This window comes from Chinchilla lanigera, unplaced genomic scaffold (assembly GCF_000276665.1).
Source record: "Chinchilla lanigera isolate Chin_1 unplaced genomic scaffold, ChiLan1.0 scaffold00074, whole genome shotgun sequence".
Lineage (NCBI taxonomy): Eukaryota > Metazoa > Chordata > Mammalia > Rodentia > Chinchillidae > Chinchilla > Chinchilla lanigera.
The window spans coordinates 5,657,377-5,677,279 of record NW_004955475.1 but is presented as its reverse complement, the minus strand read 5'-3'; the positions used below and the strand labels follow the sequence as shown (position 1 = coordinate 5,677,279).

At 38.4% G+C, this 19,903-nt stretch overlaps 1 protein-coding gene across 6 annotated transcripts in view; it reads right to left on the bottom strand.

Moving 5' to 3' along the window:
• Heph (hephaestin) overlaps nucleotides 1-19,903 on the bottom strand; it is a 79,058-nt gene that overhangs the window by 26,955 nt on the left and 32,200 nt on the right. For all 6 annotated transcript variants that reach the window (XM_005401575.2, XM_005401576.2, XM_013502890.1 and 3 more), the window contains 8 exons: nucleotides 19,546-19,682; nucleotides 17,041-17,172; nucleotides 16,030-16,241; nucleotides 14,925-15,075; nucleotides 12,897-13,109; nucleotides 5,843-6,056; nucleotides 4,139-4,278; nucleotides 2,804-2,935 (listed from right to left, as the gene is read on the bottom strand). In XM_005401575.2, coding sequence (XP_005401632.1) covers nucleotides 2,804-2,935; nucleotides 4,139-4,278; nucleotides 5,843-6,056; nucleotides 12,897-13,109; nucleotides 14,925-15,075; nucleotides 16,030-16,241; nucleotides 17,041-17,172; nucleotides 19,546-19,682 — 1,331 coding nt within the window. The remainder of the gene's footprint in view (nucleotides 1-2,803; nucleotides 2,936-4,138; nucleotides 4,279-5,842; nucleotides 6,057-12,896; nucleotides 13,110-14,924; nucleotides 15,076-16,029; nucleotides 16,242-17,040; nucleotides 17,173-19,545; nucleotides 19,683-19,903) is intronic.

Genomic DNA, 19,903 nt, shown 5'->3' with positions numbered 1-19,903 from the left:
TATATGATATTTATGATATTTAAGATAGCTATACAGTAATTTCTCTTAGTTCATTGAAAAGAAAGGTTTGTGCTAATAATATTTGGACAATTAGGGTCTAAATAGACCACTGAAAAGACATATGTCATGATGTGTGATTAAAAGAAAAGACCTAACTTTATGCTATCCAAAAGAAACCCACTTTAAACATCATGGTATAGATAGGATAAAAGTACAAGAATGGGCAAAATTAAACCATGTAAACATTAACATGGTTATACTGCTATCAGGAAAAGGAGCCTTTAGAATAAGGAAATTGCCACATATAGAGTTGCATTGTAATAAATGGATCAATTCTCAGAAACACAATAAAAGAATCCTAAATAATCGTAATGTGTATTCACTGAGCAACAGCTCTAACATACCAGAAGCAAAAACTTATAAAACTAAAGATGATTTGTGTATTTCTATGAATTTGTCCATTTTACCTATGTTATCTAATTTGTTGACAAATGGTATACCCATTTTTATTTATTCACTGTAAACATAATTGTGTCTTTGTATTAAAATTGAGTCTTTTATAGCCCACATATGGCTGCTGTCATGTCCAGCTTTTATCTCTCACTACTAGAGTTTGTTTTGTTTTTTTTTACTACTAAAGTTTCAAACACTACATATTCTGCATCTACAGCTACATTCTCCTTATTTTTCTTTCACCATATCCTTCACTCATACGTCTCTTTTGTTCATACTTTAGCTCAGTAATTTTAAAAGTGTAGTTCCTACCCAGCTATTCCTCTTCTTGATATCTTCTTGAAAGAATTAAAAGCATCACACTACAGCAATATATGAACACCCATGTGTATAGCAGTACAACTGCAATAGTTAAATCTTGGAAACAGCCCAAATCCCTATCAAAGGATGAATAGGTAAAGAATATGTGGGCTTTTTAAAATACAATGGAGCATTACTCTGCCATAAAGAAGGATAAACTTGAGACCTTTCTAGGTAAATGGATGCACCTGAGACCCTTAAGTGAACTAAATTAGACACACACTTTTAAATATCACATTGTTTCTCTGGTGTGAGAAACCAAAAGGGCAGGTAAGGACCAAAATGTGTAATATATATTGGGAAATAGGAAGAAAATATGTAAATGGAGAGGGGAATGAGGGAGGGAAGTGGGGAAAAGAAAGGAAGTAAAAGAAAAAAAAGACTAGAAGGAAAAAATGGAAACAAATATTCTATACATAAGGAGGGAAAACACGTTAAAGAGAAGGGAGGGTTTGGGGACAAAAGAAGAATCAAGATATATCATGTACAGGTACAAATTCCCTATGATGAATGTTGCGGTTTGTGTCTGGATGCCCCCCTAAATCCTCATGCAGTCATGAGGGGTGGGCTTTTGGAGACAGCTGAATCTAGAGTTTGTGACTAGTTCATTGTCCAGTGCTTGGATTGGGGGTGTGACTGCTTCACCCACCCTATGGTGGGTAGCCTGCATACAATGTAAGGCAGGAAAAGAGGCTTGCCCCATTTGTCCCTTCTGTTCTTGTTGCTTTTGCTCTCTTCCACCACCATGAACTGTTGCCCCTCTGCCACTCCACCTTGCCTTGAAGCCAGCAGATTATGGACTGAAACCTCCACAAACTGTGAACTAAATAAATCTTTCCCTTTTTAATTTGAGTGTTGGGTATTTTCTTTCAGCAATGAGAAAAGTAACCAAGGCAATGTATGTGATCATTATGTATATCTAAAGTGTATCAATAAATTAATTTTTTAAAAAGTGTACTTCCCGAACTAGAAGTATGGGCATCATTTGGAAACCTGCTTGAAGCAGCAAACTCCGAAGTCCCACCACAGACCCGCTGAATCAGAGACTTTGAGCACTGATCCTGGCAATCTGTGTTTTAACAAGTAGGTGATTTTGATCCACGATAATGTTTGAAAATTGCTGATTTAGATCTCAGCTGAGATATCAGTTACTCTGGAAAACCATTCTTAACCACACAAACATTAGACTAGGTCTCCACTTTCCAACCGATCACATTGTAAAACTCCTCTTTAACACTCATTACACTGCATTATACTTATCATTTTACTCGCATCTACCATAATAGTCTGAGTTTTCTAAGGTTAGAAACAAATATTACTTGCTACTGTATTTATAGCTTAGTTGTTCCTGTCACCCACTGGCCTCACATACTTATTTGAGGAAAGAGTTAATGGAAAATGTGGTGAGGATTGTGGTCATTTTACATCCAGTATTAGGAGTTTAGTGTTTAGGATTAGAATTTAATCTGTAAGAAAAGGACCAGAACTTTAGTTATACTACTGTTAAGGACCAATCTGGGATCTGTGCCAGGTCATTCTCTGGCCAAGATCAGTTCAGACTAGAGCCAAGGGTTTACTTTTAGAGATTTAAAATAGGAATGTCAGTCAATACTAAACCATAGCCTATTTTGGGATTAAATTTAGTTTTCATAGAAACACATTTAGGATGTCGCACTGTCTTGGCTAATGTCACTATTTCAGCTCTCTAAGAGCATGTTTTGTACTGTTTTGTTTTTTGTAGTGTTGGGATTTGAACTCAGGGCTCTAAATACTCAAAGCACATGTTTTACCATTAATCTCTACCATAGATACTTTTTTTTCCTTTTTTTGCCTTTGTTGGGAATTGAGCCCAGGGTCTCACACATGCTAAACAAATGTTCTACTTCTGACCTCAATCCACAACCCACAAGAGTGTAATTTTTAAAGCAGCAAAAGACCAAAGTAAATGTGTTATGTATCCTTTGTCTCCTCCCTAAGTGTACCCACTCACCAGGCTCAGCAGCCCATGGCCAGCCAGTACTCGATTCTAAAACTCCATGGGCATGCACAGAGTAGGGGCGGCTTGCATTATTCTTGAACACCACAATCAGGATATCACCAACTTCTCCTCTGATAAGTGGACCTAATATATGTAAAATAATTAAGAGTTTCATCAGTTGGGGAATGGAACTGGGGACATTAAAGAAAGAGACATACCTAAGGAGGTCCACTGAATTAAAGGTTTTCCTGAGAAAGGATCCTTTTGAGATTGAAACCACATTTAGATTCAAAAATCCTTAAAAGGATACTGTTAGTCACAGCAAAAGAACCTATCTTTCTTCCTTTCTTTTCTTTCTTTCTTTCCTTTTTCTTTTCTTTCTTCCATACTTCCTTCCTTCCTTTCTTCCTTTCTTCCTTTTTCTTTTCTTTTCTTTTTTCTTTTCTTTTCTTTTCTTTTCTTTTCTTTTCTTTTCTTTTTTTTCTTTCTTTCTTTCTTTCTTTCTTTCTTTCTTTCTTTCTTTCTTTCTTTTCTTTTCTTTCTCTTTTTTGAGGCAGGGTCTTGCATTATACTGCCAGCTGAACTCACTATGTAGCCCAGGCTGACCTTTAACTCATAGCAATCCTCCTGCCTCAGCCTCCCAAATGCTGGGATTACAGGCGTATGCTACCACATCCGCTAAGAATATTTCAACAACAGGATTATACCTCTAATTACCCCTACTTTTCCTATCCCAACTCTCTCTGTAATAGCTACAGGCTCTAGAGCATTAGAGCTTTGTGGAATCATTGATGATAATGAGTGAGATTTTGGCATAGAATAAAGACTAGCTGGGGTCTCTTCAGCCGTCAACAGGTCCCTTCTGTGGCAAACTGAGCATGAAGAAACCCATTGGATCCAGAAAAAAGGTGAAAAAAATGAGCTATAGGGGGAAAATTGATTTCTTGTATCATTTCCACTTTTAGATGTTCCCAAATTCTCCTGCCTATAGTGCTTTTCAAAATCTACTACCCTGGCCACCCTATGGCTTGTCCCTGGGGAGAAGACTAAAGAAGGGGAAGGAAACCAGAGTGGGGACACAGGTTTCCTCACTAGGCTGGGCCTGCCCAATGGGACCCCTGCACCTCACATATGTAGATATTCTGAAAAAAACTTGGTTCACATAAAATTCATATTTTCCCTTTTTCTTTGAATTATTTTCATGATTCCTTTATGAAATAGGACCATACTTCTAATATATCATTAAAAATTGAGAGTGGAAATTGTAGAATACTTACTGTTATGATATAGCTGTTTTAGAATCACATCAGACTTCTAGACACTAGGATGGAAGTTGAATTCACTTACCCAAGATTCCCAAGTGTTCTTCTGCTCCAGACCTTGGGTGAGGGATCTTGAAAGTACCATCTGTGTATTCCCTGAATACAGCTTTCTTGTATCTGGAACCCAGGAGCCCATCCTTGTTGCTCAGGAAAATGTGACCATAACTACAGAACCCCAAGGAGTGTTATCAGCACTTGGCCTTCAACCCTTCGTTTTCAGATACAAAGCAGATTAGTCAGAACTATTTTCATGTCACAGAAGAAAGATGATATGAATCCTTATTTTTTTAATGTTAGATTGCCGCCCCAAATTGGCTGGGTACTCATCATAAATATTCCATTTCAGAACAGAATAAGTCTCAAAGTCCATTCATGTTTCTTGTTTTCCTTCACCCAGATAGAAATTTATAATTCAATTAATATGACAAGAGCACTGGGATAAGAAGGTTTGGGCTCTAGCTCCAACCTGAAGGATGCCTTAGATGGAATTAGTTTGACAAAAGGATGTGGTAGGTGCAAAGTGGTAAGAGAATATTAGTTGCTTCTGCTGCTGCTGCTGCTGCCACTGTTGGAAGTAATAAGTGGGAAGAGATAGGGAGGAAATGACATCTTACTTGTTTCCCCTCATGGGATATTTTCTAGTTTACAAAGACCTTTGTTATTCATTTTACCATTTGACATTCTCAGTAGGCGTGAGAGTTAGGTGGTCTCAGAGGTGCAATCACTTGACCAGAAGTGGCAGGATTTATCTACAAAGACACTGTCAGCCAGAAAGCAGACAGAAAGACTGGACTTATATTCAATCCCGCAGCTCTTTCCTCCCCCTTCTATAGTTCTGTTCTTTCAATACATTATAGATGAGTAAACCAAGGCTCACATAAGGGAATTTGCTTTTCCTAATTCTCAGTACAAGCTAGCAAGTTGACTTCAACCTTAATCAATCAATGTAAAAATAAAGAATTGGCAAAGAGCAGCAAGATCAGCGGAGACTGCTAGTTTGTACCTCAGTTTCAATTCTATCCTCCTCCACTTTTAGTAGTAGAATCACACAGGTTTTACCTGAGCACACAGATGCCTAGGGATTACATTTCCCAGACTTGTTTTCGTCTCAGTACAGCCATATGAGTAAGTTCAGGGTAATGGGATATGAAAGAATGTGGTATACATTTTTAGGCCATCGCCATACACATAATGCTGTCTGCTCTTAAGTTGATAGCTGGGAATTACTGTAAGTAAAACTGGCATCTTGGTCCCAGAGATGAAAGTAAGCATTGAGAGTGACATGATTCACCTGCCAGCCATAGCTCCTTCCTATTTGTGCTATTATGTAAACAAGAAATAAAATTCTAGTTAAATTACCCTGTTTTGGAGTTTTCCTGCTACCTGCTGACTTCATAACCTTAATGAATGAGCTTGAGGCATACAGTTTCTTGAATAACTTCTCTCTGAAATTTAAATCTAAAGGTAAATACTTCTAGCTAACTAGAAGAAGGGAGGCAAAGACTATGAGGATGAAGGTACAGGCAACTCTTTAACTTCAACCAAAGAGTAAATCAATATAGAATAATCACTGAGCTGAAATCCGTGAAACCTGTGATCTAGTCCCTTGCCCAAGTTCAGTTAGTATCATATTATCACCTTAGATAAGTGCCTCTTCCTCTCAGTTTCAGTATCTTCATATGTTAACTGATTCCCTAAAAGTGTGATCCCTTCTCTTTTGAAGCCTTACCTTTCCTTTTCAGACTGGTTGTGCCATTCCAGTTCCCAGCTCCTATCAGGGCAATAATCCCACTCCACCTCTTCTGCCATAATGTAATAGATTCTTGAAGCTTGGTAACGTTGGTGAGGGCTGTCTTGCCGACCAGGACACTGGGACACATTATAAACTGCCCTCATTCCTGCTTCTCGGTGGCTTCCTGCTTGGCAGTAAATTTCAAATGTCCCTAAGGGAGAGTCAGAGAACAAAACTTGATTCAAAATACACCTGGGAGTAGCATAAAGGATTTCCTGTCTCTCTCAAACCTTTTTTATAAACAATGGACAGTCTAAGATAAGACTTCTGTATACTAGATAAAAAGTATGGGTTAAAATCTAGTCTGACATGAAAAAAAAGATGAACTCCTCCTTGTTTATCATGAGCTTTCCTAATTTTAGTACTGAAAGTCCTGTATCCCTGGAAACCTCTTAGTCTGGGGCAAACTGGAATGGTTCGTAAGTGTCACTAACGATACAACTGTCTAGCAGTATCTAAATCTCTAAATATTTCAGTTTCCTCATCAGTAAAATGGCGACTGTTTTGCTTATGTCATGTGGTTGTTTTACAATTAAATACAATCATATACTATAGGTTTTAACATATAAAGCATGTTAAATAAAAGAAGTTGTGTGTAAGTAAATAAAGCTTAAGAATTACTATTCCAAGTAAAGCATTCACCAGTTGTTTCCTTTTTCTATCAAGTACCAAAGAAATAAATGTGAGTTTAAATTGTTGTATTTTTTAAAGACACTTCTTGACCTCGACGATGCCTACATAAGACAGCTTTGGAAAGGATTTCCATGGGTTTTTACAATAGAATGTTCAGATATCAGTTTTGAATGTCTGTCTTGTGGTTTTGCCAAGACTTGATCTCAACTTCCAGATTTTTATATCAAGAATACTCAGGCTCACGAATGTTGACCAAAAGCAGCTAACTTTCTTAGAACATTATTCTCATCACTCCCTTACCTTGCTACCCGCTGTCTACCCCATTACTACAAACACTTCTTTCTGGCTTTTAAAGCCTTCTATTAGCTGGCTCCTAACTCTTCACCTAGTCCCAGTTCCTACGCACTGTACTGAACTCCACTACTGCACTAACTAAATTCATCTCTGACTGCCCTCTCACATATGTCACTCCTGTCTTGAAATTTCACTCCACCTATTACTGTCTTTCTGGAGTATACCTTCCTGCCTCATCCTCAAAATCTGCGAGAGCCCACTCATTCTCCTACAGCTAATTCTTATTTCATTTTCTTCCAGAAGGCCCTCACTGACTATTCTGACCCAAAGACTCCACCATCTTAGGTTCTCCATCCACAATGCATTTTACAGGTAAAAAATATGGTTAAGGACAAAGTGTTCCTTCCTTTAAAAGCAGCTCCTTATACAAATTTTACAGACACCTTAAAAAGTCCCCACCTTTCGTTCCACATTTACTTCCCAATGTTTCTATTTGCAGTACCCACACAAATCTATTCTATCAGTACATCCTAGCTCTTCCTTTAAAATTAACCTCCCTAGCCTGTCATCAAGATCTCTTACCTAGAAATGACTCTCCTCCCTGTTTTTTTGCCTGCCCTCTTCAGTCATTATCCACAACAGCATCCAGAGTGCTCTTTAATAAACATAACCAATAGCACATTACATTTTTGTTTTAAATGTTCCACTCCAACTCAGGGTAAAACCCAAACTCCTAACTATGGTTTAGAGGGCCCTACATAAAATGATTCTTATCAAACTTTATGACATATCATGCCAATATTCCTCTAGCTCACCATATTCCAACCATTCTGACTTGCTTTGCGGTACTCGAATAAGACACACTATTCCCACCTCAGTATTTACAACTGTCGGTCCCTTTGCTTAGACTGTTCTGTTCAAAGACCTTCATATGGTTCCTTCTTGTTTATTAATTATGTATTAACTTAAATAACATTCTTAGGCCCTCCTTGAATATGCTTCCCTAATGTAATGCCTCCATCACTTTCTATCCCACTTCCTTCATGATATGTATCACTCTCTGAAGTTAGTTTATTTACGTTTGTTGAGACTCTCCGCTGAAAGCAAAGATTACATATCGTATTTGCCTCACTATCTTAGTCTTAATGGGCAGAATAGTGCAATAAAGATGTGTTAAGTAAATGAATGTGTGTACAAAGGGATATTTGCCAAGCTGCTTCTTTTTTGGTACTGTGATATTCTTACACTCTGAGTCTCCTCACACCTTCCTGACCAATATTTTGCTTTTTATTGCAGCTTTAACTTTTCCTCCTATGTCTTAAATGATGATTTCTGTGCTAACTGTTGTTTTCTGTTACTCCATATACATTTGGACTTGGACTATGAGAATACCTAGATCTCTTTACAGCCTAGGCTTCTCCTTTAAGCTTTACATTTCTATCTACAATTACCTAACGTGAAATACTCACCACCTGGATTTCACCAATAACTGCGAAGTTAATATGCTCCCAAATAAATATGTTACCCAAACCTTACCATTTTATACCCCCTTTAATTCTCCACTTGTGCGTCTGGCTAATAATACTATTATCCACACAAGCTAGACATTTTAAACCTCATTTTTTCTTATTTAACCGCTCAGCAGAGACTTCTCATTTCTCCCTCAAATATCCCTTAACTCTGCCCCTCTCCACTCCACTGTTCCCACCTATGAGCAACTCTTATTAACTCTTTCAAGAGTCTTCTGCTGTGCCTCACTAGTTCTAGTTCCTTCTGACTCAGAGCCATTGTCCATACTATCGTACACTAAACTTATATAAATAAAAATCACATGCTATCACTCATCATTTGATAAATGAAACAAAACTTCTGATATTTTCCATAACCTAGAAGATAAAATTACAGCTCCTTAGCAAGGCTCCCTCTGTATCTCTTTCTAACTAGATCCTCACCATTTCTTATCTCACTGAAACCATACATTTTGGTGTTTGTTAACAAGAGGGTTATTAGCATGTTGAGTGAGATTATTCATTATATGAGTCTGTCCTGTACAATGAAAAAAGCTTTTCCCCAACGTGGTTAAATATTTTATTAACATGTATAAATAGTACCTATTAATGGGGTTCTATGTGATATTGCAATGCATGCAGACAGGGTGCACTGATCAAATCCAGGCTCGTTTACCCAACCTCACCCCACCGTCCCCGTTCCCAAACCTGTGCCCATCAGTATTCTACACCCTGGCTGAGGTTTTAACCTCTATTCTCTAAATGCTAGTTTCACTTCCTCCACACCCTCAGTCACTTTAACAGCTAAAAGCACCTCCACATTTACAAACACGTTTTAACATAATACCTCAAGCTGAGACTCATTGAATCTTCCTCAAGCAGCTGTTGCTTCTAAACCAATGCTTTTATGTCTCCTACTGCTGATATCATGCCTTCCTCACCACACTCCCCTTTCTTTGGTAACAGTTTATTCATTCTTAAAAGTTCAGCGGGAGGCTAGGGTATAGCTTAATGGTAGAGTACCTGCCTGGCATGGGCGAGGCACTGAGTTTCTTCCCCAGGACAAGAAAAAGAAAAGGAAAAGATAAAGGCTCAGTCTGGATGTCTGCTTTCCTGGCAAAGCTCCATTTGCAAGTCAGAAATAGTTTGGCACAGTTCACAGTGCGTTGCCCTAGCTCTTGGGATATCACCATGGCCTGGTGAATAATGTTCGCAAGCTTATCTACCTTTCACATTATCTGTGAGCTGCCTCATTAATCCTCGTATTCTTACCACATAAACCAACAAGCAGAAGGGAAAAGAAGTTTACTGTATTTTCGGAAAACGTGAGAGCAAGAAGAAAGAGACAATAAAAAGAAGCAAGAAATAAAAAGAGATAAAACAGATAACTACAAAGAAAGAATTAAGAAAAGATACAGAATGAAGGAAGAGGAAACTGAAGATAAGAGAAAGCAAATAAGAAATAAGTCCAGGAAAAGAAAAGGGAAAACAGAAGATAAAGAAATAGAAGGAAATGGAGAGAAGGAATACAAAAAGGAGGGAGAAATTAAAAATGGTTATTACACTACATATTGTTGTGTTCAAAGTAGTTGTTCAGATTATAAGACATAGGCATACAAAACTGATCAAACAATGTAAGTACAAATTGTCTCTTTCAGTGAACTAATAGAACTTAGTAGTATAATTATCTCAGCTATCTTCTGTGTATATGTATATTTTTTTCTTCGCTAATCCCAGTTGTTCTTTCCTTCTGAGCAGTTTCTTTCCCTTTCACAATATCTATTGTATGTTTTGGATCTTACTCACTCTTCAATTTTCTTAAACTAGGGAGACAATGCAATGTTTACACATGCGAATCTGATTTATTACTTATGAGTATGGTTTCTAGTTGCATCCATTTACCTATAAAAGTCTTGAGTTTATCCTTCTGAGTAGTACACCATTGTATAAAAATACCACATTTTTTTTTATCCATTCCTCAGCTGATGCGCATTTGGGTTGTTTCCAAGATTTAGCTATTACAAATTGAGCTGCTATAAACATGGGTGCACATATATCATTGTGGTATGATGTTTTTAATTCTTCTGGGAAAATACTCAGAAGGAGGGAATAGCTGGGTAGAATGGGACCTCTAATCCTAGTCTTTGTATCTGCCACTTTCCGTGGCTATTAAAGCCTATTATCAGTATTTTTATAAGAACAGCACACATATTATGCAGGATGATATTTTTAAACACACTGTCATTTTTGATTATCCTTAAATGCAGAATTTAAAGCAAAGAAAAGAGTATTAAAATCATCAGCAGACCTACAAAACTGAAACAACGTTTTGTGAATTTTTTTTCTGGAAATTTGTTTTTCTAGTTTTTTAAACCTAATTATAAGCATCCACTAAGAAACAATTTGAGTTTAAACAGTGATTTTTTTTTTTCTGAAACATGGTCTTGCTATGCTACCCAGGCTAGTCTCAAAATCATGGGCTCAAGTGATCCTCCTACTTCAGCCCCCTAAATAGCTGGCACTGCAGGTAAATGCCACTGTGCCCAGCTACAGTGATATTATTAAAACATGTGCATAGCTACCTAAGGACATGTGCATATTTACCACTGTCCATCAAGACCTGACTCTTTAGAATCCCAAAGCCAAATTCTGGTCCTGGCTGGTCCATTAAATTTGGTACCTTGGGCTTGTATTTGGAAAGTAAGTCACAGTGGTGTCTCTCCATTTTAATCATACAGCAAGCTCTGAGGGACACAGTGAAGTTAGGTTCAAGAGATCATCTAGGAGTATAAAACAACAGCATTTGATGCAGGAGAAAAAAGAGAAAAGCAGAAAAAAATAGAGCCAGTATTTCTAACTGGAGCAAGTCATTTTCCTGTTCTAGGCCTCTGTCTCTTGTACCAATTAGTAAAATAAGTGAGTTGAGATCATCTAAAATGAATTGTACTAGTTCCAGTGTTCTATGAATTGAGATTCTTTTTAAAAAAAAAAAAACAAAGAAAAAGTTTTCAAGGTCTACAAATGCAAAATATCGTTTTTAAAACAGTGCTTATGCTAGTAGCAAAATTCAAGAATTTTAATCAATAGTAACTTTTGAAGCCTTTCCTCTTGTAAACTCATCAAAACTTTTTCCCTCCAGACTATCCACCAGAATATTTTCTATGTATTTATTTTTTTAAGATGGGGTCTCATTGTATTGTCCAGGTTGGTTCCAAACTTGTGGACTCAGGGATCTTTCTACTTCTACTTCCCATGTAGCTGGGAATACAGGTGCATGCCACCACACTTATGCAGTATGGTACAAAAATGATATCATTCATTTAAAGTTAGTGTGGGTCCTGGCAAGGTATGTAGGCCTGGCTGTGGCACCTGGCTGGTTTTGCAGGAAAGAGATTAAATCTGAAATTTGACTTAACAAATGAGACAGTATAGTTTTGCTTATTTAGAAGTTCCTCACCTCTGGCTTACTGAAAGCACTTCTTCCTCGCTTTCCTTTGAGCCCTACTAACTGATGCTGCTAATTTGCTAACAACTCCCCTGACCAAGAAAATAACAGAAGTAAATGGGAACCAATGTGGACCCAAGAAGGCTGGGGAGACCAGTTAGTCGTATGTTAAGTGTCTGTCACACTAAGGATGAGACTGAAATTATTAAATTCTTGAAGAGAATTATTTTCTTTAGAGACTGTTATTCCAAATAGGAATGGAATCACAGCACTAAAAGTTTAGTAGGAAATACTGCAGGCAGTTCTAACAGATTTTTCTTTCAGAAACTTTCAGCCATCTACTGGCTGAAAAAAGAATACATTCTAGAGACTAAAGAAGAGTATTGCTACGCTATAAAATGCCAGAAAAAAATGGAATCTGAAGAAACATTCTAGTCAAATTTATTCATGAAGAAATGGGGGCAAGGAGGTAGGGGAGATATAGATGGAGATCAGAGGAAAGAAGGAGGAAGGAAGAAAGAAAGGGAGGAAGGAGAGAGCCAATGGAGCTAGCTAGTTAGCTACAGAAATGCGAAATGGCTAGACAAAATATATGTGGCATATTAATGAAAGATCTGGAACTAGAGTTCCTGGGTTCTGATTTTTCAGCTCACAGTATTCCGGAACCTCACACACACAGATGAAAAGCAGGACAGTTTTCAGAAATCTTCACAGAATATCAGATTTGAAAACATCTACAGGTATCTGTAACTAACCTTCCTTCTAACGCAGGGATTTTATCTATACAATTTCTGTGCTTTAAAGAATTCATGACCAAGTCTGCCCTGTGCCATGAAAGAACTTCCTAAGACGCATCCCAATTTCAATCCCATTTTTCCAGAAAGTCTCAGCCTTCTACTACTCATTCTATTCTGCCTGCAGCTGAGGAAACAGTCCAGATAACCGGGACATGGAAGACACACTGAAAAGAGAGAAATGTCTTCAAAACCTCCCCTGCATGTTCAACATGCCTCTTCTTTCCTCTTCATTAGCCCTCCTTCCTTGCAGCTCAACCCCCAACTCTGTACTAAACAAAGTCTTTGAGCCTAAGATCAGCTGCTAAGGCACTTACCAGGGTTGTCGGGCTGCATGGTAGCCATGACAGAGGTGTGAGGAAAGAGCATGGCTGCACCTTTCCTCATGCCCTGAAGTTGCACGGTGTTGCCCTGGAACATGACCCCGTGTACATCAGTCTCTGTGCCCAGGCCAAGCAGATGCCAAGCCACTGTATCACCCTTGCACATGTCCAGCCTGGGCAGGTTAGAGAACAGAAACCCATTAATGGCTGGAAAACAAAAGCACAAGACAAGATGGGAAGATGAGATGAGACTACTCAAGCTCTGGCAGCATGGTATCTGATCTGTGCTATGGTTTCCCACAATTTGAAACCGAGAAATCATACTCCATTGCTTTCCCTTCCTTCCCATCCCCTTTCCCTTTTCCATTAGTTCCCATTTTGCATCCCTCCTCTCTCTCTCTCTCTCTCTCTCTCTCTCTCTCTCTCTCTCTCTCTCTCTCTCTGATTTCCCTGACACTGTTTAACTTGCACAGTTCTGCAATTATAACATCACAGAATCCAATGATTTATGTATGTGTCTGCTGCACTAGACTGACCTAGTGGGAATCATACCATCTTTTTCTGTATCTGTGATCTATGTGATTACTCAAGCACTTGACATGTTGTTTGTACCGACTAACTGCTCATTAAATTGAAACTGGAGTGAACTGAGTTCATAAGAGTGTCTTACTTTTTCTGATAATAGAACTAACCATGGATAGGAGATGGAGTGAAAAAACACACTCATTTTGTTCTCCTCCCACCCTTTACACTCTACCCTGATTGCCCCATACAAAATACCAGGAGACCTGCTTAAAGTTGAACTCTTTTCAATGTCCCCACCTCCGCTAGAATCAGCCTTAATGAGTCACCCTCGACAACCCCTGTGATGATGATGGGAACTTTCATAACACCCTGACTTTGCCCTTGTTTCCCACAGTGTCTTGATTGTAAACCTACACAGTGTTTGAGCCCCAGTTTAAGTACAATACTCCCTTCTTCCAGGAATCTTTAGTGATTGTTCATTGTTCCTCATCAATGTTCTCTTACTTTGAACTTAAAAACTATTCTACACAATTTAGCTCTTAATTATGGTGAGTCTTGAATTGTTCTATAATTGTTTCATGGGTTCTATTAGTCTCATCTCATTGCAAATTACTGGGAGTTCCTTGGAAACTGAAACCACACCGACCCAGTCATTTCCTCACCCACACACTACCAATTTGGTAGTTCTCTAATTCAAATAACATGTACTATGCATTAGATAATGCAAAGGATACAGAGATAAGCAACATACAAAGACTACGTTCTAGCAAAAGTCAAAAATCATATTACAACTCAGTATTGAGGCATACATGGAACTTGCTACTAAATGATCTAATCAAAATGTGATGGTAGTTGAAATGCGGACTCATCATTGTGGACTTCAGTGATAAGGAATAGTTATATGGATAAGGTAATGTTTGCTAGGACCTTAGAAAATGGAAGGAATTTCCACAGGCTGAAGGCAAACATCTAGGGAGGGGCATTTCAAGTAGATGGTACAGCACTGCAAAAGCAAGAAATCAACAAAGTACAAGGTATAATCACGGTGGTAAGAAGAGCCCTACCTTGCTGGAGTACAGGAAGAAGTGTAGTGGGAGATAAAAGAGAAAGATAGAAAACTAAAAGGGGACTACAGTGCATAGTTCAGTAGTAGAGCACTTGCCTAGTAGGTGCAAGGTCCTAGGTTCAATCTCCAGCACCAGAAAAAAAAGACCAGAAGAGCATCACCCCATCTCATCCTCCACACTCTCTAGAGGATTCCTTGTGTACAATCCTCATTTCAATACTTTCTTCAGGTGTATCCCTCCCCATTCTGTGAAACACAGGGCACAGCACAAGAAGATATCAACTATAAAATCTGTTGCTTTTGGTTAGATCCCTCAATATAGCTTGTCTCTTACAGAAACAGAGATGATAAGTGTTCACAGGGATTGTCCATGATAATAGTTACATTAAGACCGCTCAGTTATAGCCCAGAACAAAAAATACTTCCCATACCATGCATTCGATTGGAGTCCTGGAAGCCCTTGACATCTTCTGAGAGCAGTCGGGAATCTAACATAGCAGCTGCTTTATTAGCATTGATGTACCAGCTCTCGTTCTCATCCAACACAGTGAAGAGGAGAAAGAATTCTTTATCTACCCCTTTCTGCAAGCCCAGTTGGAAGAAGCAGAGAGAGGAACGACAACAGTTTCAGCAATTGTGTATTGTGTAGCTGAAGATCCAAAACTCCCTGATTCTTTCCCTTCTCTTTCTAAACTCAGAGCCACGCCCACTCCTCCTGCCCCAACCTGCAATTGTTGTTAGGCAGTTTTTCTTCAGATAACTTCAAATTACAGGTGGAAGAAGGAGGTCAAAGTAAAGGGACGCAACTAGAGAAAAGGAATGTATGAGAAGGGGTGGGAAAGAAGCACAGGATAAGGATTAGGGAGAAGAGATACAAAGAGTGATAGGAAGGTGACTTAGGAGAGCAGGAGAAGCCTGGAAAATGAGAAAAGTAATAATAGTGATTAATATTACAGTTACCATTTACTGATTTTTTACTATATGCCAAACACTGTACTAAGAATTTTATATGGAATTCTTTCATTAATCCTCACAGAAACCTGAAGTACCTTCTTCCATTGTTAAAACTTTCTTTTTACACATGAAGAAAGTGAGTCAAAGAGAGTTTAAGTAACTTGCCCGAGGTTACACCGCTAGAAATGGTGGTCTAGATACAAAAGAAGACAAGCATATATAAAAGCAAATTTAGGGATGAGGATTAGTGTTGAGCTGTCACTGAGCTGGGACAGAGGGAGGGAGGAGAGGAGAGGAAGAGAAAAAAAACAGTAAAGGCGGAGGTTAAGGGAAACAATAGGGAGATGATGACAGGAGGATATGGAATAGGCAAAAAACAGAGGCTAAAGAAGAAGTGTGCTTGTTAGGAAATAACATTCAAGACAGCATGGAGTGACCGCCTGTTAACTCCTTATGTAACGGTTTGATTATCTTTGTTTCTGTTCCCTTACCTCTAGAACCTAGTACCATACTTAGCCTATACAGCAAACCAGTTTCATCTTCCTCCTACCAGGCTTCCCAGTCACATTCCCTTGGCATTACCTGCTTGCCATCTGCACCTAAGGCACCAGTTTTGCACACCAGCAGTGGGCCCACCAAGCCAGAATTTGTATCTCTTATGGGATCCACAGCAGAGAAGTACATCCAGGTGAGGCAGACAGGATCCTGAGCAGCAGGACCAGCATGAGGAGGGACTGTCCAGTAGTATGTTACCTTCTCAAAGGGCTTAGCCACCAAACCAAGGTGGGATAGACCTGTAGGGAAAACATAAGGACATTGTTCATATTAGGCACAGTGAGGATCATCAGCTCCAAATAGTGGGATAAAGATAATAAGCCTATAAATACATTTTTTGGGAGAAGTACTGAGAATCAGACCTCATGTTTGCCAGGCAGGCGCTGCACCACTGAGCTAAACCCCTGGTCTATAAATACATTTTGGAGCAGCAGTAACAATGTGGAATATTAGACACTTAAAAGAAAAGTGGTCTAGGAATCAAGAGACCAGTTTATATTTCAACCATTATTTGTTATATGAACTGGGATGATTTAAACTTCCCTAGATAAAGTAAACAAATTAGGTCAAATTCAAGTGATAGGGTATTATATAGTTTTTTAAATGTACATAATATCATAACAGCATGGGAAATGCAATATATTGACACATAAGAATAGGATGAAAAACTATATTTACAATATCATCACATATCTGTAAATATACATACTTTGTGATCACTTTTTAATATACAGTATTAAAAGCTATGTCAAAATGTACATGTCAATTTATTTATGAATAATGTTTATTTTATAACCTTTTGTGCTTTTTAGAATTCCATAATATATCTTTAAAATAGTAAAATACTCAAAGATATTTTAAAAGTTCTCTCGTATTGATCCTAGTTGTTTCAGTCTTACGTAATTCATTCAGTCAATAACATTCACAAGGGACAACTAACTCTACCTTTTTCTCCTTTCCCATCCTCCATTTATTTGTCCTCTAGAGCCAGTAGCCACCAACTGCGGCCCTCATTTACTGGAAACCCTGTAAGCTCACCATCATTGTACACAGTTCCCTCGTAGTCTTTCTCATAAAAGACCCCATGGGGCTGAATACTAAATGGCTGGGAGGCACGATTGTAGAAGACCACCTGGATGGTGTCACCCACCTCAGCCCGGATCACTGGCCCTGAAAAATGAGGAGAGAGAATGAGAATAAAAACAAAGAGGAAGAAGAAGGAAGAAAACAGAGAGAGGGAAAGGGGAGAAAAGGTAAGTGACAGTAGAAAAGAGAATAATCCATTGTACATAAAATGCAATTCACAATTTCAACATCACCACAAAATTTGTGATATCATTTTGATCCACCAATATCATTCTGAGGTATACAGGGCACAGATTATTATCTCCCTCTTACAGACGAGGAAACTTCAGGGACAGATAGCACTAATCTACACAAATTTAAATGGCAGATTAGCTGCAGAGCCAAGATCTATGGCCAGAATTGTTGACATTTCACTATCTGGTCCAATCCTGCTTCCTCTAACTTTACTATCTGAGCTTTCATAACTACATTTTCTAGTAGATTCCATCTGCAATCTAAGCTCACCTTAATCTGAAATCAATTCTGAGCAAAGAAAATTATTATACCCTCTATCCAGGCCCTGGGTAGTCTAGACTTAATTTCTGGACCTTTTCATATCTCACTACTCACCATTTCTAATCTATCTTAGGTCATTTTTGAGGCTGAATCAAAGTACCAAGACAATATCCCAAGCATTTATGTTGGCTTTAACCTTAAGTCAGAGTTTCTAGCTTGGTTTCTTACTTCATTTCCACACATAAACCCATACCTTTGCTCCCCTTGCCAGTGACAGCTCTTTCAGCTCACCACCAGCCCTCTTTCTTGAGTGTATTTCTTCTCCTGAAATCTACCTGTACACCTGACATAAGATCTACCATCCCTTTTCAGATCTAGAATCAACTGCCTCATGTTTCACCAGAACATGGCTCCTCACATTATTTTAATTTCCAAAATTTTCTCCCATCTGATCTGTTTCATTTCCTGGCTTCACGTAGTGAATAAACCTCATTTAATGCTGCTCTACTCTTTCAATAATATCTTTTAGGATTTTCTGATATCTTCCCCAAGATCAAACTCAAAGCATCATTCTATATCCTTCAATAAAGCAAGTATGGCTATACATCATTCTGATTAGTGCCTGGGCCGAGACTGCCAAGAATCTCGACAGTTGTACTGCCTCATACGGTACCTCAGGAATAACCCTAGAGAAGCAATTCTAAAAGTGTAATGTGTACAATAATGGTACTAAAGAATGTTACCAAAAAAGCTCAGTAGAAAAGTAAATACTAGAAATACTACAACTCCATTTCCATTTTGGAGCTTCATGATGAACAAACATAAATCCAAGGTTCTCAGAAGTCCTGCAGCAAAGAACACTATTTGACTGCAATTTGACATATTCAAGCCCATAATCTTTACTGCAAAATACAGTAAAACCTTGGATTGCAAGTAACTTGTTCCATGAGTTTTCCACAAGATGAGTAAACATTTCTAATAAATTTTAATTCAATAAACAAGTGATATCTTGCAATGAGTAATATGTGACATCGAACATCACGTGATTACAACTAAGACAATAGTCGCCCCCTCTAGGATTGTGATTTTCTCCCAACAGCAAGAGATTGTGCAGGAGATCATGTCTGCAGAGGAGGAGAAGAAAATGTCAGAGGAATCCCTCACCTCACATGAGATTAGGGTGATGAGTAAATTGTGCAAAAGAGTACAAAATTTTAAAGCATTACCCTAATACAGCTCTGGCAGTGCCAGTGAGCTATAATCTGTTTACCAACAATGCAATGTCACGTTACCATGAAATCCTCAAAAGGAGGCAAAAGCAAGTGTCACTGGATAGGTTCCTTGTTAAAGCTGCGTGAAAAGAAAAAGATTCCACTGAACCATTACATAGCTGTGATTCCACTAGTGATAGTGAGAGTTGTTCTTCACAATAACCCTTCTCTATCTTGTCTCCCTCACACCAATCACCAAGATTTTCAAAAGGAAGTGCAGGTCAATTTGTTTTTCTTTATATTCTTCTTTTTCTTTATGTTTTGTGCTACATTACTGCATTAAAATTATTTTTTGAATGAATACTTTTGGGTTGTGGAATGAATTATCTGAGTTTCCATTATTCCTTCTAGGGAAATTCCCTTTGATATACAAGTGCTTTGGATTACAAACATGTTTCCAGCGGGGCTGGGGATTTAGCTCAGTGGCAAAGCGCCTGCCTGGCAAGCGCAAGGTCGTGAGTTCAGTTCCCGGTACCGGAGAAAAACCCCCAAAAAAAAAAAAAAAAACATGTTTCCAGAATAAAGTTTGCCTGCAAACCAAGGCTTTACTGTACTGGTTTCCTGGGATTCCCTTTGGGAGATTCTGGTCTACAATATGCCCGAGTCCACTAAAGTTAAAAGATTAAAGATTCAGATGATGAATCTTCTTCAGAAGATAAGGAAAAAATTCATAAGTTAAAAGTTTCCTCACCCAGGAGTCCAAGATGCTTTTCTTCCTCTAGCTGCACTTTCTCCTGGAATGTCTCATCTTGAAAGGCTTCATACCGAACTTTCCAGTAAGTACCTCCAATTCGACTGGAGCTCGTCTGAAAGAACTTATCTGAACCACTAGTATGTAAGGAGGTAAATGTCATATAATTTCATTGTGTATTAAACAGACCCCCATCTTACCTTTAATCTCATCAAGTTATAGATTTTTACGGTTAGGAAAGGCTTCCAAGATCATATAAGTTAACTCCTACCAGTGAAGATATCACTTTTGGTGACACCACTATCCAGTGACACAACTTCTATTTAAGCCTTTTTAAATACAGAGAATGCAGAGGAGT